Source organism: Pseudopipra pipra, chromosome 18 (assembly GCF_036250125.1).
Source record: "Pseudopipra pipra isolate bDixPip1 chromosome 18, bDixPip1.hap1, whole genome shotgun sequence".
In the NCBI taxonomy this organism is placed as follows: Eukaryota; Metazoa; Chordata; class Aves; order Passeriformes; family Pipridae; genus Pseudopipra; species Pseudopipra pipra.
Window position 1 is genome coordinate 7,695,430 of NC_087566.1, and position 21,624 is coordinate 7,717,053.

General features: G+C 51.7%; 1 protein-coding gene across 1 annotated transcript in view; it reads left to right on the plus strand.

The window, feature by feature from the left end:
• SSH1 (slingshot protein phosphatase 1) overlaps positions 1 to 19,340 on the plus strand; it is a 34,857-nt gene extending 15,517 nt beyond the window's left edge. Inside the window, exons 3-15 of the mRNA XM_064674923.1 lie at positions 2,210 to 2,313; positions 3,754 to 3,818; positions 4,571 to 4,692; positions 6,422 to 6,490; positions 6,903 to 6,968; positions 8,183 to 8,377; positions 8,589 to 8,682; positions 9,964 to 10,092; positions 10,725 to 10,771; positions 11,989 to 12,135; positions 12,749 to 12,949; positions 13,716 to 14,310; positions 14,756 to 19,340. Coding sequence (XP_064530993.1) covers positions 2,210 to 2,313; positions 3,754 to 3,818; positions 4,571 to 4,692; positions 6,422 to 6,490; positions 6,903 to 6,968; positions 8,183 to 8,377; positions 8,589 to 8,682; positions 9,964 to 10,092; positions 10,725 to 10,771; positions 11,989 to 12,135; positions 12,749 to 12,949; positions 13,716 to 14,310; positions 14,756 to 16,015 — 3,094 coding nt within the window. The 3' untranslated portion in view covers positions 16,016 to 19,340. The remainder of the gene's footprint in view (positions 1 to 2,209; positions 2,314 to 3,753; positions 3,819 to 4,570; positions 4,693 to 6,421; positions 6,491 to 6,902; positions 6,969 to 8,182; positions 8,378 to 8,588; positions 8,683 to 9,963; positions 10,093 to 10,724; positions 10,772 to 11,988; positions 12,136 to 12,748; positions 12,950 to 13,715; positions 14,311 to 14,755) is intronic.
• Positions 19,341 to 21,624: the final 2,284 nt, after the last annotated feature.

A 21,624-nucleotide genomic window follows, 5' to 3' on the forward strand; every position in this document is an offset into this window, starting at 1 on the left:
TCCCAGCGTGGAGATAAGGGACGTGTGGGTAATGTTGTTGTTACAATGTGGTGTAAACTATGAGTTTGTGCTCAGAGGTGTTTGGGTGTGTCCTGTGTCCCGCACTGTGGAAACGGGAGCTTGTGTGGAGTTTGGGAATGCTGGGGCTACCGGAGGTCTGGGTGGGGAACAAGGATTCAAACTGAAACAGAAATCCTGCTCTCAGCAGGCTCTGGGCTTTGCTTCCCGGATCACTTCCAGGCAGAGGAATCCACAGGGAGAAAACCTTTAAACCTTTGCAATTTGGGTTGTCCTTTTCCTGCAACCGCTTTCTGCTCCAGTAGCACAGCTTTCCCTTTTCCTGCTATTGGGAATACTCTGCTTTATTGTAACAGATTTCCTGATGCAGGAGAGGAGAATGTCAGGTGAGATGAACCATCAGAGCAGGAGTTCCTGAGATCTTTGGGAAGGAGCTCTGCCTTTTCCAAGGTTTTTCCTGCTGGAAAAATCCTAGGCACTTTATTAGGGATAAAAAAATATCCTTTTTCATTTTCCCAAATTCTCATGATGGGAATGCCGTGAATTACCTCCTTGTGCATTATCTCACCATTCCTTTCCTCTTGCTGGACTGTGTGTGAAGCTGAATATTCCATACATTGTGTTGGGGTCGCTGCTTTTGTGTCACTTCTGGCCTTTTTTAACGCTTTCCTGTGAGCTCTGGGGTGCAAAGGAAACAAGGCTCTTCCTGGCTGGCTCCTGGAATGAGCCACATTCCTGCTGGGAGCAGGAGCCAGGCCGAGCAGAGCAGCAAACCCCGAGGGCTCCTGTCCAGACACAGCTGGGGAAGTCAGGGGTGAGTGCTGGGATGCTGCAGGAATGGGAATGGAGAAAAGCCTGTTGGAATTACAGTGCGGTTCTCCTGCTGCATTTTACTGATCTTGCGGAGCCTGGAATTTAGGTGGAAATTTTAATTCACTTTCTCAAAGTTCAAATTTAAACACTATCCAGATTTTCTCCGGGGATTGTGCACCTTGAAATTCAATTGGAAAAGGAGAAAGCCTGGGAACCTTGGCTGTGTGTTCCTAGGGATGGGGAAATCTGAAAAGACGTGAAATTCATGTCTGTCCTCTCAGAAACACTGAGGGAGAACGGAGGGAGCATTGGGAGCACTAGGGCTCACTCCTGCCCAAGGCAAAGACCTTGGATAAAGTATGGAATAGATGAGTGCTGGGATTAGTAACTCCAGCAGAAGTAACTCCTGTGCAGCACAACCTCATAATGGAGCATTTCTGTTTAGTAGCTGCAGTAATTAATGATGAGCTGTGGTTGGGAGCGTGGGGTGGCAGAAAATGGGGCTTTGTAAGAAGAAATGGCTCTTGTGCTGTTTGGGAGCGGAGGAAATGCAGCGTAAGCAGTTCCTGTGGCAGCTCAAAGGTTCCTCAGGAGATGGGATTTTCAGCCATGTGGGAATTGCAGCTTCCCTGCTCATGGCCAGATCTGTTTCTGAACCGTTCCCCAAGTGCTCGTGTGGGTCAGGGTGCTGTGGAATTGGGCTGTGCTGGTGCCTGCTCTCCCCACCAGTGCTGTTCCACCTTCTCCTCCGGTATGTTCCAGGCCCTGTGTGTCATTTGCCTCTGGGAATGCCGTGGTGTTTGCCCAGCCCGTGTCCTGCCTCCTCCCTGGACGCTCCAGGGAAAGCAAAACTTCTGCAGTTGTGCTGATTGTTTTCCCCAGAGGGTTCAGAGCCCTTTCCTTTCCCTTGTGATGTGCAGGTTACGTCTGCCCTCCCTCCCTTCCTCTTTACACACTTTTGTGTTCTTGTTTTTGCATTCCAAAGAAATCCCAAGAACTGAAATGAGCAGGAACTGGTGGACTCGGAATCCACTCTTCAGTCCTGTTGCAGGTCTGAGCCTGTACCAAGTCCTACCCTCTGCTGCTTTTAAGTTGCAGAATTCAATAGTCGAGTGATAAAGTCATTTCCAGCCCATGACAGCTCAGGGGAAGGATCTCCAGCAGTGGCCAAGTAATAACACGGTGGTGGAAAATGACACATGAATAATCCATGAATAATCCTGGAGCCATGCAGTGCAAGTGGCAGGATCAACCTCTGGGAACAGCTTCTCACAGCGAAATCCTACAATATTGTAGTGGGGGAAGCCCTTCCTTCCCCAGCTGTGCACATTCTGCTGCTGTTTCCTTTCAGTTCACTCCTGTGTCATTTGTTTTCCAGCCTCAGCGAGAGCTTTTTCATGGTGAAAGGAGCAGCCCTCTTCCTACAGCAAGGAAACAGCTCCCAGGGCCAGCGAAGCCTCCAGCACCCTCACAAGCATGCAGGTAGTGGATTAAATCTCTGGAGTGTCTTTTTCCATCCCATCCCCATGGACGGGCTGCTGACACACGTGGGTGGGTGGGTGACTCCCCAGATTGTCCTGCTGGGCTTTGTACGACCTGCTGAGCAAACCCAGGGTTTCAAATGGGAACGTGGGATTATTGAGTCTTGGTTTAAACTTTTATCATTGTATTGGAACTGTGACTGAAGTAGAAAGTTATTCTCTGTGGAAATCATGGCATTTTGCATGGCTCCCTTTGGGCAGGGAAGGGCTGTGTGGAATATCTATCCCTGTTTTCCCCAGCCACAGATAAAGAAATGTTACTGGTGCTTCAGTGATTTGATCTTTGCCTTTCCCGTGGCCTGGGGGGAGAAAAAGTGGATGTGATGAGCTACAGGGCTCAGCACCTCTGGGTGCTTATGGATATCCTGGTTTAGCACACCAGGGACATTTCTCCAAGTGCTCTCCCAGCCTCCAGTAATCCAAAGGTTGGGACTTTGTTTTGAAACTGCCTGTCGCTGGTTTTGTTTGATGTTGCTGGTCAGGGTAAGGGATCTTTCATCAGGATTTGGGCATCTGGATAGCTGCTCATATGCCCTTTCCTGGTTTCAGGAAAACCCCCTATCCTGTTAACTCCCCGCAGTCTGGCCTGTGAGAGTTTATCATGGTTTGAGAACAGGTTGTCCTTCCCCCAGTCCCCTCCAGTGTGCAAATCTGGTGGGAAGAAATGTTAGGGAAGGGTATGATGAGTGTACACCAGGATTGATAAGCAGATAAGGGGGTTCAGGGAAGTGGATTCTACTTCTCCACTGATTTTATACCTTCTGTCTTTGGCAGTTTTGGAATAGGTGGTCGCTGGGCAAGAAGAAATAGGATCTTGGGGGCACTCGGAGAGCAGGAGCATGTGGGAAAGGCACAGTGTGGTACTGTGTGGCTGCTGCTTAGTAAACACTCCAAGCACAAAGGGGGTGTTTGAATGCCAAGCTTGGCTTTGGGTTTCTTTAATTGTCAGCAATTCCATATGCCCAGCAAACATCCTACGGAAGGAATTTTATCTCTCATGGAAAGTTATGAGTGCATGACTGAGTTATTAGATGGGAACTTGGTTTGTTTTCCTGTAGATTCCTTCTTCCTTTGGTTTGCTTTCCCCAGTCAAATGTACCCACCACTCTAGAGCTGAAGGGACTTGTTGCATGAGCAGAACTTTGAGAAGGAAGGGTTCCATCACCCAACCCAGGCCACTGGTTGGGTTCTCACACAACCAGAGAATGCTCCTCCAGGAATCTCCCTGCTGTTGGTGTTCTCTGGGACAGCAAAGTTAATTGCCCTCCCTTAATTGGTATTTTTTGATTGAGAAACATCCAATTTCTTTGAAGGTCAAGACTCTGCTGATTCTTAGTGCAGCAAGAGCCCCTTTCTCATGATTTCTCTCCTTCCTCTGCAGGTGACTTGCCCCAGCACCTCCAGGTGATGATCAACCTCCTTCGCTGTGAGGACAGGATCAAACTGGTAAGGACAGGTGCATTTTCCTGCTTCTGTTCGAAAAAGTGTTGGAAGTGTTTGAAACAGACCTGTAGAGGATCAGGAAAAGCATTGGCAAATCCTAGATTTCAGGGTTGCCTTAAGTCTGTGCTGTTTCCCAGCCCTACCACGTTCTCCTGTCCACTCCTTTTGCCCTGGTCTTTACATCCAGGTAATGAGTTGGGTCAGGGAACTGCTCTGTCTGAAATGTGTTGTTCTGTTAGATTTAATTTTCAAAACATGAATACAGGAGAAGAGACAGGAGCTTGCTAATGCTTATGGACACTTTTAAGTCAGCCTTGAAGTTGCATCACATAGGGCTGGGCTTTCCTTTAAAGAAATCTACAGATAAAAATCTGCTGCAAAAGTCACTGCAGAGAAGTTGGTGTCAGTTCTTCCTCCTGCACGGGCATATTTCAGTGAAGGCTTGTGAGTGGGACAGCCCTCTGATCCTGCATGTTCTCAGTTCTGTGCATGACCAGTGTTTTTATACTTCCTGATTGAAACTCTGGAACAAACCTTTGGGTTACATTGTGTAGCATTCCCCCAAGCTGGAGCAGGTGGTCTCAGCTGATCTTTTCCCCCTTGGATGCCAAGTCAAACTGGCAGCAAGCCTTGCTGTGTGTCATACTGCAGCTAAATAAAGCTTTGGGGCACAATCATACCTTAAAAACTATGAGGCAGCAATGGGATATTAATTAGCCAGAAGGTAATTAGCAGGCCTGGTTCCCTGTTTGCAGGCTGTACGTCTGGAGAGCGTGTGGACAGACCGGGTGCGGTACATGGTGGTCGTGTACAGCAGCGGGCGCCAGGACACTGAGGAGAACATCCTGCTGGGGGTGGATTTCTCCAGCAAGGAGAGGTATGGCAGCCTTGGGAGTCAGGCAGCCTGGGCTCTCTGGAGAGCCTGTCCACGCCAACCTACCCCTGAGCAGTTGGTTTATGCGTATCTGCAAATCCGAGCAAGAGGAAGGACGCGCGTTGAGTTTCCTGACATTTTTATTCCAGAAAGCTTGCAGTCCCCTTGGAATCAAAGCACGCATGTAGAATCCAGCTGTAGGGATGTGGCATCCACCTCATCCCTGCAAATGCTCTTGCAGACACATTTGCAAAGCTGGAACTTGCTCTCTCCACCAGACTCAAGTCTGTTGATGGGATGATGCAATGGAGCCGGTTTGGGGGAGCTTAGTTGCCAAATATTGTCAAAAAACAATACTGCAGAAGTAGCTCCAAAACCAACAAACGACTGTGTCAGTAACGAGCTGTTCCTTTTGTCTGACTGATAAGAGCACACAGAATTTGGCAAAGCAAGGGAAATATTTTGTTATCGCAGCCCCTCTCAGATTATCCCAGTCCTGGGTGAGTAAACCAAGGCAGAAAAGCTCTTGGCTGGGGGAGATGGGGCTGGTTTCTGGAGTCAGAAGTCAGAGCTGCCAGGCTGTTGTGTCTGTTCTCCCATGATTTAACAGGCTGCCCTGTTGTGCTGGTGCAGCCAGTGTGAGTTTTGTTTAATTTTGGAAAACCTTACTGGTGGTTTCCAGTGGAAAGGGGAAGCTTTGCACAGCAGAGAGATCTGTGGGGAAGCTCCTGGCCATGCCTTCCTCATAAGTTTATTGTCATTGCTTTGATGCTGCCTCCTGTTCCGCTCTGAAATTCCTGTTGTTAGTGTTATGGAGGAAATTCCCATGTGGCATTCCCTTGGTGTGCCACAGCAGTGCAGGTTTGCACTGTCACCTCCAACCTGAAACAACCTTGCAGTAATTTGCTCCTGGTGATTATTGATGTGAGACAAGAAGATAGATGGAAAAGTTGTGACAAATCCATCCCAACTGTAGGGACAGCTGCCATTTCAGTGAGTGGCTCCCCAACACCCAGAGTTTTTGTTGATTAAGGGAAGTTTTGTGCATAAAAAGGTCATTTGGCAGTAGTGACTTCATTGAGTGACTCTGTGGCTCTGTGTTGGGGCTGAGGTGTCACTGCTGAGCTGTAAATGTTCTCCCTGCTGAGAACTTCACTAGTCATGTGCTTTTGTGGAGTTTATTCCTTTTACATGTGTTTAATAAAATCTTTTCTAACTTGCAAAGCAATTTAGTGCACATTGCCCACATGTGTGCTTAGACTGGCCTGTCAAATCCATCATAGAAAGTGGCTGAAGGCTTAAAAAAGAAAGGGAAAAAGCAAACCAAACCTGAGTTCTGTTGTGTGCATCCAAATTTCCTTTAAAACCTGAATATGTCAGTAGCTTAATTATTTACTAGTTGGAAATTGCTGGCCCCCGTTATAGTAGGGCTTTGTTGCCAGATTTCATCTCTGAACTGAAGGTGTCCTTTTGGGTCAGATAAACCCCTAAAGTCCCTTTTTGTCTGTTGTATCAGCCAGAGGGAGGGAGCACAACTGCAACTTGACAGGCCCCTGGGGTGCCCTTTGCAGAGGGTGGGCAGCTACCTCTTTTGATAGCCTAAAATATTACTAGGCATTACTAGAACAAGGCTTGAGGATTTTAAAAATTAAAGAGTGTTAATAATTTAGGCTATTGGTGTGACCACATCATGGCCTATATCTAACATCCTGTGTAACCACCTCTCTTCCAGTAAAAGCTGCACTATAGGAATGGTTCTTCGCCTGTGGAGTGACACCAAAATCCATCTTGATGGGGATGGGTAAGAAACCACATTAACAGGATAAATGTGAATGTCCTTCCCTACTTGGGGGCTGCTCTGGGAGAGATTCCCTGTCACCTTGCACAGAAATTTCCCATTTTGGATTCGTGGCTGCAGTCCATTATTCACACAGTGAGTTTGGTCTTGCTGCCCTCACACTGCTCAGTGGGACCTGTGGTACCCTGGGAATGCTCTGAAATCCCACTCCAGGGGTGCAGCTCCCATTCCTGGCAGCCTACACTGGGAGGGGTGTCCTCTTGCCATTCTTATTTAGGAGGGTGTTGGAAAATCAGAGATAGAAATTCTCCTCCCCGATTCTTTTGGACTGTGAGTGTCCCAGTAGCTGCTTGGCAGTAGCAGTTTGTGATGCAGAGAGGAGCAGTTTGTGACCTGTTTTCCCCTCTCTCTGCAGTGGCTTCAGTGTGAGCACAGCAGGGAGGATGCACATCTTCAAGCCCGTGTCGGTGCAGGCCATGTGGTAGGTGTTCTGAGGGGCTGGGGGCACAGAGACTGTCCTCTGTCAGTCAATTAAAAACAAACAACCAACTGCATGTTAGAACTCTCCATAAACTGGTATTTAGTGAGTACAGCAGAGATCTGCTTCCCTGTGTCAGCAGGGCTATTAAGGGACTGTGGGAATCCTGATCCGAAACCAGGATCTGCTGCTTCAGTTCAGAGCAGCTCTGTGCCTTTCAGTGAGAAGGAAGAGGCACCAGGGAGATGAATAAATAGGAAAGATTAACTTGAATTCACCGAGCTGCAAACCCAGAATTTCCTCCCTCTGCATTTTTCTCTCCCATGCTGATGGAGGAGGCTCAGGACCCACTGCCAAACTGGCATTCCCTGTGTCCTGCCTCATTCCTGGGGTTCGTGCCTCCCCAGGGGCCTGTTCACCTTTCAGCTCCTGTCACCCCTCCCCTGTGCAGGGATTCCAAACCCCTGAAGCAGAGGTGGCTGAGTCAGCAGTGGCTGTGCCAGCAAATTCCTCCCTGGAGAGGCTGCTGCCCAGCCCTGCATGGAACTGCATCTCCCTGGGCCTGGGCAGTGTGCTGGCTCCCCTTGGAGCCTGGAGAGATCCCTGTCTCAGCAGCATTTGACAGGGAAAAGATGTGCAGAAGGATGTTGTGCTGGGGATGATTTGGTACGGAAACAAGTGAAACTTCTGTTGTCGTTTTTTGCACTTGGCAGCCTTGGAGGTGGTTGATATGTTCAGTACAACAAGTTTGGAGCCTTAAGGAAAGAAAAAATTGAGGAGGGAAGGAAGGAAAAAGTAATGCTAGAGTTTGCAAAAACAAATGACCCAATCTGGGCCTGGTCCCTGGAGCCTGTCAGGGGCCAGGAATGCTGGTAAATATGCATCAGGCTCCTTGCTGAAGGTGGTTTAAAAATTGTCCCTGTTCTTTATTTTCCTTTGGCTGTACAAGTTGGATGATGATTAGATCCCAGAGGGACTTGTGCCTCCTGATTCCATGTTAATCAGGAGAAGATTTCAGCCTCTGCCTTGGCCCTGCTGTGAGGAGCCTCCAAGGTGCAGTTTATGCCCTCTTTGAGCTCCATAAATCCACTGCTCTCAAAGAGTAAACTGCAAAAAATAATGCTAAAAATCGGGTTTTGTCTGTGGAAATCTCTCAGGTCCTGCTCTGTCTGTTCCTGCTGCTCACAGCTGCACAAATCTCTTCTCTCAACCTGCAGGTCTGCTTTACAGATCCTCCACAAAGCCTGTGAGGTTGCCAGGAGGTACAACTACTTCCCAGGAGGGGTGGCCTTGGTCTGGGCCACCTACTACGAGAGCTGCATCAGCTCTGACCAGAGCTGCATCAACGAGTGGAACGCCATGCAGGACCTGGAGTCCACCCGCCCCGACTCTCCCGCCCTCTTTGTTGACAAGTCAGTGCTGCATTGGATTAGGAAAAGTCTTGGCTCAAAACCCCTTCTCTCTCTTCTTCCTCACCTGGTTCATTTCCTTTTCATAAAAGGCTTCAAATGGTTTTTTTTCCATTATTCTCCCCAAAATTGCCATGGCCACAAGCCTTTCCACCCCCCCTTGTGTGTTTGCTGCCAGCCTGGAGCTTCCTCTCGTGTTCCTGTTCCCTTCCAGGCCCACGGAAAGGGAACGGACAGAACGGCTCATTAAAGCCAAACTCCGGAGCATCATGACAAGCAAAGACCTGGAAAATGTGACTTCTAAGGAGGTAAATGGAAAAATGTTTGCTCTTATTCTTCCTGCCAGACTCCCTTTGAAGAGAGTGCTGAGGAGGCACTGTATCCCTGGGTGTCATTGACTTTGGAATGTGCATTCCAACTGTTCCGTAAAGGCTCCGCTCTGGCTTTGCTTCACCTCTCTCCTAAAAAATCAGGATAATATCAGCATCAGAATGTGTTTTTCAGGACTTTAGTAAGAAGTATGTGACTTTTAAGTCAAGTTTTAAGGTTTTATTCCCTTTTTTTTCCTGTCAGAGGACCTTGCAGACAGCATTTTGCTGGTGAGTTTATAGATTGGAAAATCACAAGTCAAAGCTAAAGTTAGTTTGGATCCATCCCCCAGGCTGGTGAAATACATCCACCCGCAGTGCAGACATTCAGAGTGGAAATAGATCTCTTTGGGTTGAGTTTTTGTTTTTTAAGGGAGGTTATTAACATGCAAGTGGTAGGAGGAAGCTGAGAACTCGTCTGTCTGTGCACATGTTCCTCGCTCCTGGTGCACACAAGATGCTTTGGTTGTGCTGCAGCCATTTTCCACAGTGGGTTAAAATAAAGTTGTGTGGGTTTGCATTCCCCCAGCCAGAACCTGAGGGCAGGGAGAGGATATTATGTCCCATTTTAAAATGGGAGAGTACTGGAAATCTCTCTCTGCTGCCATTTGCACTCCTTGCTTCTAATGGGTCTCACTTTTTTTGTTCACTGCTCTCCAAGCTCTTGTTTTTCTTCTCTCAGTTTATTATTTTTAAGAATCAGGTACCACAAAGTAAATTTTTTTTTTTTGTTCTCTGATATTATCTGAAACTTTATTTTACAACTCTCCAGTTTGGGGGCTTAGGAAGTCAGGGTGCCAGGACAAGGGGCAGTGGTTTGGAAATGCAAGAGGGCAGGGTTGGATGGGATATTGGGAAGAAATTCTTCCCTGTGCAGCGGTGGTGAGGCCCTGGCACAGGTTGCCCAGAGAAGCTGTGGCTGCCCCATCCCTGGAAGTGTCCAAGGCCAGGTTGGACAGGGCTTGGAACAACCTGGGCCAGTGGAAGGTGTCCCTGCCCATGGCAGGGGGTGGAATGAGATGATCTTCAAGGTCCCTTCCAACCCAAATCTTTCTGGGATCCTTGGAGAGATGCCACATAGGGAGATCCCTTGTCTCCAAAGGGTCAAATCCCTGTTGCTGTTTTTATTGAAGGACAGAAAAATGTTTTGCAGGGAAGTGCCAACAATGTTTCTGTTGAACACCACGGTCCCAGTGCCATCCTTTGTTTTGTGCTCTGCAGATCCGAAATGAGCTGGAGAAACACATGAACTGCAACTTGAAGGAATTCAAGGAATTTATAGACAATGAAATGCTGCTAATCCTGGGTCAGATGGACAAACCATCTCTGATTTTTGATCATTTATACCTGGTAAGTGTTGAGTTCCAGCAGAGCTGGGCTGTGCTGCATCCAATCCTTTGCCACTAGATGGTACTCCAGGCAAAACCAGGCACTGCCTCTGGAACAAAGGCTTCCTGGACATGAACTCAGTTGTGCCCACTGGGTCTTTTTGTTGTTGTTCTGGAGAGAATCAGAGGAAGTGCCCATGTTTGAGGGCAAAACCTGCTTTTTAAGCAGTTTTAAGCTTTCTGTTGTGAAGGTTTGGGGGCAATCCAAGGAGTAACCACCCCTGGAGCTTTCGGGATTTGCCTCACTTCTCATGTGTGGCATGATGGGGATCACAGGTATAATCACTTTCTTTCCCTGCACTGTTTATCCATGTGTTTAAAAATCCAGAGTGGCCAGAGACAGTGATTTGGGATGAGCTCAGTCACACACTAGCCTAGAACTAACTCTATAAGTGAGTTGTCTCCTTGTCCCCTCCTCCAGCAAGTCCCTGCCCAGAACAGGACATCTGCTGATGCCACATTGCTGTCTCAGAGGCCTTTTCCAACATTTCAGTTGGCAGTTCAGGAGGATGGCTGGGGCTGGGGGATTGCAGAACCTGAGGGAAGAGGGCTGCTTTGGGGCTCCTTGGAAATGTGTGTTTGTGGCTGTTGCAGGGCTCCGAGTGGAATGCCTCCAACCTCGAGGAGCTGCAGGGCTCAGGGTGAGTACAGCTCCTCCCAGGCACCAGCCCTTAAACCCTTCAGCTGTTTGTTTATAACTCCCACCCAGCACTCTGGAGAGGATGTTTGTAGCTTTAGGGGTGATTTGGGCCCATTCTCAGCCATGTGGTAACTTAGTGCCAGCACCTTGGTCGAGAAATCTCTCCAACTTCACTTAACACACAGAATGAAAATTACAAAACTTTGGACCTTTGTGAGGTCCATCAGGATCTCCATCCCCCCCAGTGTGTGCCATCCCTAGTGTTGTGCCAGGTGGGAATTCCTGCAGGCTGCAGAGGAGCAAAGATTACAGCACTGAGGAATAAACTCCATGTAAAGGAACAGAGCTGCCTGTGGATGAGCCAATTCCTCCTCTCCTGCCCAGACAGGCAGCTCAGGGTGTCTCACGACACTCATCACCACGGGGCTGCTTCACCCCATTTACTGCAATACTTTTTGGACAGAGAGTTCTGCATATAAATATTTGCAGCTCACCCAAGGCCTGCACCAACCTTGTGTGAGGAGCTGAAAACTATTTGGAGTCCTTGGGAACAGATGTCTGGGCATCTTGGGACAAGTAAATCAAGCAGGGCATTAATAATTTTGTTCTGCATGGGGACATGCAGTGTCTGAAGTCAAACCTGGGCAAATTCTGAGACAAATGTCCTGTGTCCTTGCTTTGTCTGAGTAATAGGAGCTGATAAATGAATGTGCACATTGATTCTCTTCAGGTACATTGTCATCCCTCCTGTGATATTGGGCAGGAATCAAGAGATAACATGTGACTCTCATGATTTTGGTCAGGAAGAAGAGAAAGGAGTGAGTTTGCAGCTAAAACCTGCAGTCAGAAGTGGTGATTCCTGGTTTCTATTCCCAGATGATTCACTTGCAGCTGATGCCCTTCTCTTCCTTCAGGATCCCCGAAGCTGTGTGGCACAGCCAGGACTTTCTGTTTGGGTTACACAGATTCAGATAAAATAAGTGGGGAAAAAATAAGCTTCTCCCTCCTGTGCCCAGGGCGTTTGGGTGCTTTGTGTGGTGCTGGTGGTGAGAAGTGGGTGAATGGCCGCCTGTGTCACCGGGTGTCCCAGGGCTTTGGGATTAGGGCTGTAGATAAAACCTTATGGTGTGTGTTGGGTCAGCTTCCCTGCATTCACAATGTCCCTCAGTTGCTCTTTGTGGCCATGGCAGTTGATCCTGTGTCTCCTGTTTCCCCCAGCATTGACTACATCCTGAACGTCACCCGCGAGATCGACAACTTCTTCCCCGGGTTGTTCGCGTACCACAACATCCGCGTGTACGACGAGGAGACCACGGACCTGCTGGCACACTGGAACGAGGCCTATCACTTCATCAACAAGGCCAAGTGAGTGCCTGGGACCCCTGGCTTTGTGTGGGGGCACATCCGAGCCACACTTCGTGTCTCATCCCATGTGGAGCTGGGCTTCCCAAAGCCACACGTCAGAGCCTTGGCATTGCCTCTTTGTGCCAGGAGTTCCATGTTCCTGGAACTCCCCTGTGCCTTGTCTCTTCCTGTGATGGCATTAACCTGTTCCTTGCCTGTCATTTTTATTACTACTTCATTTTGCTTCCAAAAGGAAATGAGGACGTTTCCTCTTCTGGAGAAGTTGTGGAGCTGCTCCAGCAGGTCTCTGTGTGTGACCTGCCCCAGCTGTCCCTGCAGACAGATGGTGACAGAGCCCATCAAACACTGCTGGGCCATTACACTCCACCTTTTCTTGCTGATCCCTGTATCCAAAGAATTGGGTGAGCAGGAGGCTTCCTGGTGGTCTCCAAAATGAATGAGACTGCCCTCCTCTACCTTCCAGCTTTTCCAGAGAGGGACTCTTCTCATGGCCCATGTAATCCAGAACGCTGGGGTGGGCAGGAGCAGAAAGTGCTGTCCCTCCTCCGTGTGAAGTGGTAACAGACCCATAACCAGGGATATGGGATTGATTCTCCTGTCTGTCCTTGTGCAGGAAGAACCACTCCAAGTGCCTGGTGCACTGCAAGATGGGGGTGAGCCGCTCGGCATCCACGGTCATTGCCTACGCCATGAAGGAGTTCGGCTGGTCCCTGGAGAAGGCCTACAACTACGTGAAGCAGAAGCGCAGCATCGCCCGGCCCAACGCCGGCTTCATGCGGCAGCTGCTGGAGTATGAGGGAATTCTGGATGCCAGGTAAGGCTGGGGATGGTTGGGAAGGCAGCTTGTGGAAAGTAAAGGAGCTAATTGTGGGTAACACCACAAAGTACTGATTGATCTCCCTGCGGTTCTGTTGGTGTCATGCCCACAGACAAGGGCAGAGCATGCAGGGGCTGCAGCCAGAAGGGTCCCTTTGGAAGGGCAGAGGCAGAATCTTGGGATAATCATGCTATTCCTAAACCTTTCCTGTGCCGGGCTCCCTGGATGGAAATTAGCTGGGAGAGCTGCTCTGGTGTAATTCAGGGAAGGTTTCTCTGCATCGAGAAGCACGTTTGGATTTCTCAGCAGCCAGTGCTGCTCAGCACATTGTTCCTGCTTTATGAGGCAGAACTGAGCTCAGCCGTGTCAGAGGTTCTGTGCCAATCCCAGGGCTCTGTCACTGAAGGGCTGTAGTATTTATTTATTAAGGGAAGGGGAGGGATATCTGTCCCCCTGGATCAACAGGAGCTGTGTCATGGTACATGCAGAGGGGTCAGGTTGGGGTGTTTTGCCCTAGTGGGGGTTCTGTGCCCTGAGAGGTCTCCCAAGGGCTGATCCCATCAGAGCTGCACATGGGGCATTGCTCTGAGCCTGCTGTGGAGTGGGCAGGTGGGGGGACAGATTCTGATGCTGAAGGTTGTTTTTCCAAATGGGACCTTAGGTCTGGACCCAGCACTTCGGTTCTGGGCTGTGGAGAGGGAGGGGAGCTCCTGGCACTTCTGCAGTTCCAGGACGGTCACTCGTGTCCTTGTCCTCTCCCCAGCAAGCAGCGCCACAACAAGCTGTGGAAGCAGCAGGCAGAGAGCAACCTGCCCCAGCACACCGACGGCACCACGGGCTCGGGAGACTTCCTGCTGGACATTGACCTGGAAAACCGCCTGGCTGACCTGGACATGCCTTCCCAGTCGGGATACCTGGACAACCGTGCCAGCAGCGAGGGGCCCGGGGGCTTTGACTACTGCTTCCGGCGCCTCTCGGACACGCTGCTGGAGAACAAGGTTCCTGGGGACAGGGAGGGCTTTTTCCATGTGGAGCAGCTGGAGCGGGATGCGTTGGTGGGACAGCCCCCATCCACACTGCCTCAGGGGAGGCTGCTGGAGATGGGAAAGGCCCCGGAGAGAGTGGAGCCGCTGGCAGAGCCGGGCAGCTGCTTCGAGAGGGAGGCGAAGAGAAAAATGGACTTCAGCCCCAGGAAGGGAAGGATGGGCCTCGGGGAGCCAGGGGAGGACGGTGTCAGGGAGGAGAATCCCATGGAGAAGTGGAAGCGGCGTTTGTCCATGCACAAGGAGGAGAGCAGACTCAATAGGGAGAACTTGAATAACAACAACAGCAAAAGGAGTTGCCCAGAGGATTTTGAGGTGCGTATGGAGGTGAGATGGAGGTGATTGGCATGGCTGACTCCGCTGCAAGTGAAACTGCTCTTCTCATCCTCATAGCCCAGTTTCATTTGACTTGGATAAAGCCTTTCATTCCATGATGAGCTTCTTCCCTTTCGAAGTGCTTCTGACCAGGGCTTTGCTTGCCCGAGCTGTGGATTTAGATGCCAGGAGTGCACACGTGAGTGCCCTGTAAAGTGCTTTGGGCAGCTCGCTTGCATGACCCTCGCTTGGCACGGTAGGTATTCCTTGGAGACACTGTCTGCTGGGAAATCACTGTCTGCTGGGAAATGGCTTTAGCTCCTGCTGCAGGGCCTGAAGTGGAAATGTTTGTTGTTTCAGAGCTGCTTGGCTGTAAATACACCCTGTGCTGGTTGCTGCTGTGTGTTCTGTGCCCATTGATCTGCCCCTGTTTTCTCTCCTGCAGCGCGACGCCGTGTTTGGGATCCTCAGCAAGGTGAAGCCTCCCTACCAGTCCTGCACTGACTGCATGTACTCCTCAGCTGGGCTGTCCTCCGACCCCTTCGGGGAGCAGTGTGAGAAGCTGAACCCTGCACGGCGCAGCACCACCATCTGCACACAGCCAGCCCTCCTGTCCCACCTCCACTCCAACCTGCTGGACCACCTGCCCACCAGGGCACATCCAGAGGAGGCAATCAGAACTAAACATAACGAGGCTCCGCTTCCTATGGTGCCAGGAGTCGGGACTTTAGAGGTTGGCACGTGCAGGTCACTGGATCAGCACTGCAGCGTTCTGGACAGAGGAAAAGATGCGCCAAAAACCCCAGAAAAAACTTTGCTGCCCAGGAGAAACTCCCACTGTGACAGGAGCCTCCTTCATGCAGAGGTGGTGAGAGAGGAGTCTCTGGCCAGGAAGGACACCAGACCTACCAAGGACCTGAAGTACCTGTTGTTCAGCAAAGACTTGGAAAAGCCAAGCGCCAACAGCTACTTGATGCAGCACCAGGAGTCGCTGATCCAGCTGCAGAAGGCGGGGTTGGTCAGGAAGCACACCAAGGAGCTGGAGCGGCTCAAGAGCCTGCCCTCGGACGCCTCAGCACTGCTCCGGGACAGGGTGGACTCCAGCATCATGGAGGAAAGCGAGGACATGATGTCCCACCCCGGCCTCGTGCCTCTCCTGACACCGACCCCGATGGTCCTCGGAGACGCGGAGAACAACATGGAGAGGCTGGAGGTGAAACGCATCCTGGAGGGGGTCTCCCAGAAAACCTCCACGCCGACCGTGTGCCGCCTGGAGCACACGAGCAGCTTCACCAAGGACTTCCTGAAGACCATCTGCTACACCCCGTCCTCGTCCCGCAGCTCCAACCTGACGCGCAGCTCCAGCAGCGACAGCATCCACAGCGTGCGGGGCAAGCCCGGGCTGGTGAAGCAGCGCACGCAGGAGATCGAGACGCGGCTGCGCCTGGCCGGCCTCACCGTGTCCTCGCCCCTCAAACGGTCCAACTCCCTCGCCAAACTGGGCTGTCTTAACTTGTCCTCCGAGGACTTGTCGAGTGACGTGGACGTGTCCACTGTAACAGACTCCAAAGAGGCCGTTTCCAGCGAGTGCTCCATGTTCTGTGAGCCACAGCCTTCCCTGAGGAGCGCGGACGGCTCCTCCAAACCGGGGGTGAAAGCGGCGGGAGGGAACTTGAAGAACGTGCTTTGGATAGGCAAAAGTTGATGCTTTCTGTGGAGAGGAGGAGGGGGGCTGGATTTTGGGGGGGTTACAGCATTTATTCATTGCACCGGTGCAGTTTTATCATCTGACTTGCAGCAGTTCATCCAATGCCACCTCTTCGTCCCCTCCCTGTGCTCTGAGAGGGGGCAAAAGAACCACGATGGGTCACATGAAGGGCACAAGGGAAATCAAATGTGTTGCATGGCTTAGAGGAGGCCTTGGTGTGTGACTTGCCTGTTGTCCTGCAGGATGCTCTTCCTAGTGCTGTTTGCCAAGTGTAATAACGTGGATTTGTGTGTGGTTATGGATAGGTATTTGTATCTCTATCTAAAATGCTGAAATGTTCTGTTTCAAAGACTCAAAAAAATTACTCATGACTTTTTTTTTTTTACAGAGCAAACACAAGGCTCTGAACAGGGCACTTGTGGGAAATCCTTAAGATGGTGACACGCACACTACCTCTGTTCCCGCTGGCTTTTTGTCCTGCTTTGTTGGTTGAGTTTTTTATTCAAAAGCCTTTTCCCAGAGTTCTTGCTGTTGTTTGAAGGAATTCCCTTGGTGTTGGCTGTAAAGGCCTGGAGGAGTGTGGACATGGAGGCTCCCCTGGGGCTGTGGCTGGGGGATGAAGGAGCTGTGTCCGTGGGGACGGTGGGACTGATGTGACCGATGTGACCCCAGCTGTGTGGCCGTCCCAGGTGTTGTGTTTTTGGGGTGTTTTTGCTGTCCTTGTGGTCTGTGATGTCCCAGTGCTGATAGAGCCCGTGAGTGCCCGTGGACCCCGTGATGTGATGCTGTGTTGGTGTCGTGGATCCTGTGTTGGGACCCTCTGTTGGCTGTGGGTGACACGAGGTGACCAAGGAGGGTCAGCTCTGCTGAAATCCCAGGAGGTGACTGTGTCTTTTCTGGTTGTTACTGTTGCTTTGGTAGAACAGTCCCTGTATCCTGGGTTTCCCAGCAGCCTGGGGAGCTGCCGGTGGAGTCCAGGGTGTTATTTATGCCCTGTATCGGGAGCCTGGGTGGCCCTGGAGTGGGAAGCTGGGTGGCCCTGGAGTGAGGAGCCCAGCTGGACATCTCCCAACCCTCACAGGGCTGTGAAAGCCCCATAAATCCTGCTCAGGGGGAGCAGTCAGACAGAAATATGTGTGTGCTCCAAGGAGAGGGATGTTGGAGATGAGGGTGAGATCTCCCCCTGGAGGAAAGGGGACAGCTGGGGGCTGCCTGTGCCCCCCCTGGGTCTGGTGTTACCATGTGCTCCCCCTTGTGCCAGGGCTGGTGCTTGGATTGCAGCAGTGCCCCCATTCCATATGGAATGCACGTTTTCTTGGAATATTTTGGACAGCCAGCCTGGTCAAGAGCTGCTCAGTGCAAGCCCTGGCCGAATGTGTGGGGAAGAGCTTGGGAGGTGTGCAGGGAACACTCCCCAAGTCTCAGTGCTCCCTGAATCCCATCTGAAGCCACATTGGCTGCTCGTGCCTTCAGGTGATATTTTGAAGCAGATTTGGGGGTCAGAACAGATCTGGGAGCTCAGTGGTGGATTTGCTCAACCAGGCTGTGAGTGTGAGCACTCTCACGTTTTAAAATCCCCATGGAAAGGCTTTTTTAAAACTCCCCTCTGAGCTGGGGCAGAGCGGGGCTGCAGCAGCCAGTCTGAACTAATTAATCCAAAATCCAGTGTCTCGAGGAAGGGAGCTGTGGGTTTGCCTGTCCCGAATGCCCAGAGTTCCCTTTTGTCCCTTAAGCGTAAGATCCCACGTTTCCATTGTGTGAGGACTTGTAGGGACGGGCAATCAGTAAATAAACGTCCCTGCTGAGGGAGCCTGAATTTGATTTGCACTTGTTTCACCCCGGAGAGCTGGTGAGGAGCACGAGCTGCTCCAGGAGGGAAGTTGTGCAGGAGCCTCTGGCCGGGCTGAGGAGCTGCCAGGTCGAGTTCAGGGCAGGATGAAAGCTGTCATTGAGCCGGGAATGTGGCACAGCCGGATCACTGCAAGCCATCTCCTAGGCTTGCGTCATCCTCATCCTGCTTTACACCCAGACTGGGATTTGGGAAGGGCAGACGAGAGGTCCCATGGGGCTCAGAGTGGCATCTGGGGGAGCCTCAGGGGCTCCTGCCCAGTGAACCCCTGGGTGTGACCACAGAAAGGTTTTCTCTGTGCTGCCAACCCTTCCCATCCCTGCCCGGCTGAGGGAGGTTCCATGAACTGCTGCAGGTGAACATGTGATTTCCTTCCTGTTTCTCGAGTGCCTGCTGAGTTCTGCCACATCCAACCCACCATGTCCGACCCAACCCCCTCATTCCGGGGCACAGCTCGGCTCCCTCCACCTTCCCCTGCTGCTGCTCCCACTCAGCTCTTGCTGGATCAACCCCACTCTTCCCTTATTGGACCCTGGGCTCCCTCACTGTGTCATGGGATAGAGGCAGGATTCAGTGGGAGCTGGCCTGGAAGCAGCTGTGCCATTCCCAGGGGCTTGTAGCCAAACCTGCACCATGTGTGGTCCCGCTGGGTTTGTTGCATGAGAAGGTCGATGTACTCGTCCTCCCCACGTGTCCTTACAACAGAGTGCCTTACTCATAGTTTACAAACACTGTGTGTCTGCTGAGCTGTTCAACTCTGCTGTTTGCTGTTCTTTGGGGAGTTTTTGGTGCTTTTGGTGTTTCTGGTGGCAGTGAGACCGTTCCCCCCCCCCTGCATCCCACCCTCCCATCCTTGCTGAGCTCAGCACTGCTCACCTGCTACTGCTTCCCTCTGGGTATGGGAGAACAAAAGGACAGCTGGGGGCTGCTCCTGGTGTCCCTGTTTATCCCCATTTATCCTGTTTATCCCATTTATCTATGCATTGCTGCCGAAACAGGAGTGGGGTGTGCGGGGACACTTCCCATCACCGGCTGTGCTTTGCTCGGCAGATCCAAACCCAATCCTGTCCTGCCAGGAATCCTGAAATGCACAAACTGGCACCTTATTCCCAGTCCAGGTGCTGTTGGTCCGTGTGGTGGCAGTGCCCGACCTCCTGGGGGTCCTTCCCGTGCAGGTGGGGTTTGGCTCGGCTGTGTCCCAGCAGGACCCATCCTAGTCAGCCTGTGAGGAGGGGGGTGAGTAATATGTAGCTGTTCCTGTGCATTGCTGTCCTCCATGATTACAAGGTTCCTTTAATTCCGTGGTAATTCGAATCCCGGTTTTGTATTGGAATCGGCGGGATTTTTGTACTGTACGTCCGCGGGAGGGAATGATGCATCATGCACTTTTTTTTTTACTTTTGTTTGTAAGAATGTCCTGAATATTTTATGTGCTTCTTGTGAGGAATAAAATAAAGTTTTTTTGTTTCCTTATGCAATGAGTTTTGCAGCTTTTTTTGGAGGTGGGCACTTCCCGATGCCAATTTTCCAACTCCTCCCATGCTTGGAGCTCGGGGCATGGAGTCATGGAATGAGTTCAGTGACTGAGGTAACACAGGCCTGGGCTCCCTGGGGTGGGCTTGAGAGGGTTTGGGTCTCCTCCACCTGAGGGTGTCCCTGGTGGAGAGGTGGATCTCAGGTGTGAGAGCAGCTCTGCCATGGTGAGGGGAAGCACCAGGGAACTGGCTCTGTCCTGCCCTGGTGGAGGACAGGGACCCTGGCATGGAGCACTTGGCTGGGGGTCAAGGCCTTCCCAGATTTGCCCAGACGTGCTGACATGATGGCAGAGGAAGGAAAACAGCGGGACTGTGTGCCTGTGTGTGTGTGCAGCTCGTACATCCCGGGGTTAACTCTCTCCAGTGCTGAGCCACCGCAATGCTGGGAAGCTCACGCTGAGCTGGGAGCCCTGGAGCTCTGGATGGGGAGACAACAGCTTCCCACTGGTGTGTCTGAGGTCCTGGGGCAGAGCCTGTCCCTCACCAACGCCATTTTGGGGTCAGTTTGCTGTTGGCCCATTTAACTCACATATCCTTTGGCTGGGTCACAAGACATCCCTCCCTGCTCAGCTTGGTTTCCTGAAGGCAGAGCCTCCCCACGGAGCTGTTCCCAGCTCCCGAGGTGAGTGTGGGAGGTTGTGTGAGGGACACCACAGGCCAGGAGCACAGGATGGCCGGAGGGTGCCTGGGCTGCCGGTGAGTCCCTGGGACTTTTCTTAGTCTTGTTTTGATTGAAAGTTGGTTCTTTTCGAAGCAGTTTGTTCCATCCTGTTGTGATGTTGCTATGGCAAAACCAGGCAACATCTGGAGCAACACAACTTCTCTCTGGCGACTGTGGAGGGTTTATTTATAGCCCCACTGGCGAGAGGAGATGCTGAGTGTGGAGCTGCCCTGGGCAGGCCATGGCAGAGGGGCAGCCTTGCACTGGGTGCCCTCCTGTTTGGGAACTGGGGTGGTGGGAAGGTGCGAGTTCCTCCTGCCTGCAGGAGGAAGGTGCAGGTGGTACTGAGTGCTATCGGAAAGGAGCTGAGTGGTCTCTCCTCAAGGACCCTCTGATGGGAAGAAGTTGGTTTGCTGGCAGCGTTTCCCAGCTCCATGTAGGGTTTGGTGGTGAGCAGATACTTTAATGATGTTTTTGGGCAAAAGATGAGGTTTGGCCGGTGAGCGGCGCAGGTTGTAGCACACACAGAAGGCACGGGAAGGACTCCCAGGGTTGCTGCTGCACGTCCCCAGCAGCAGTGACTGCAGCAGAGAAGCTGCTGCCCGGCAGAGGTTCTCCTGCAGCCCCAGGGCGATGCCTCCATGTCCCTTCCCTCTGGGCCGTGGCGGAACAGCCGCACTGGTCTCTGGAGAGGTGGAAATGTAAATATTTTCCTCAGCAGAAGCTGCAGGTCGGTGCTGCCGAGGCCAGAGGAGCCGGTTCCTGCAGCGGGCACGGCCCAGGCTGCGCTGCCGGCCGGGTTTGCTCCAGCCTTGTTGCACATTCCCTAAAAGTCTCTTCCTCTCTCAGTTTGAAGGATGGGGCAGTGGCGACGCTGCAGCAGCTGCCATTGCCTTTTATGCAGAGGGTTCAGGAGCAGAACCATCAGAGCCGTGTCACAGCTCTGAGAGTTCACTGGAACACCCAGGGCACACCCAAGGACCCGGACGTGCCTGTTCCACACCAACCCTGGGCCCTGTGACCTCCACACAGGACAAGCCAAACCCACCAAGATACCCCCAAATCACAAGGGGTTGTGAGAAGCCCGGAATGAATTTGGCTTTGCCATGGGGAACCAAGGGCTCAAGGGGAAACACCTGAATTATTGATCAGGTCATGGTGCCAACACTGAGTGAGTTCATCTCACTCAGGTGACAGATTGGCTCTGAAATTCCTCACTCACACCTGTCAGCACATCTTGCTCAGCATTCCTCTACCTGCCAGAACTGATGCTGCCAGGTCCCCCTCATGCTAGAGCATCGGGAGCCCAGCTGCTGGTCCCAATCCTGCTGGGAATCAGTTGTGTTTGCTCTTGGCAGCCTAGGCAGGGATCTGAGACTTCCAGTGGTAACAAATGGGGTTTTGTCTCGCTGCAGAGCAGCTCTGCAACATTCACTGATAAAGAACTGTCCCCATGAGGGGCCTGTCTGGCTCCAGGCCGATAAGGGCTGGGATAACCGTCATCCCTCACTCCTTCCCCTCAGCAGCAGCCAGGACTGGCTCCTGAAATGGATCATGGGAC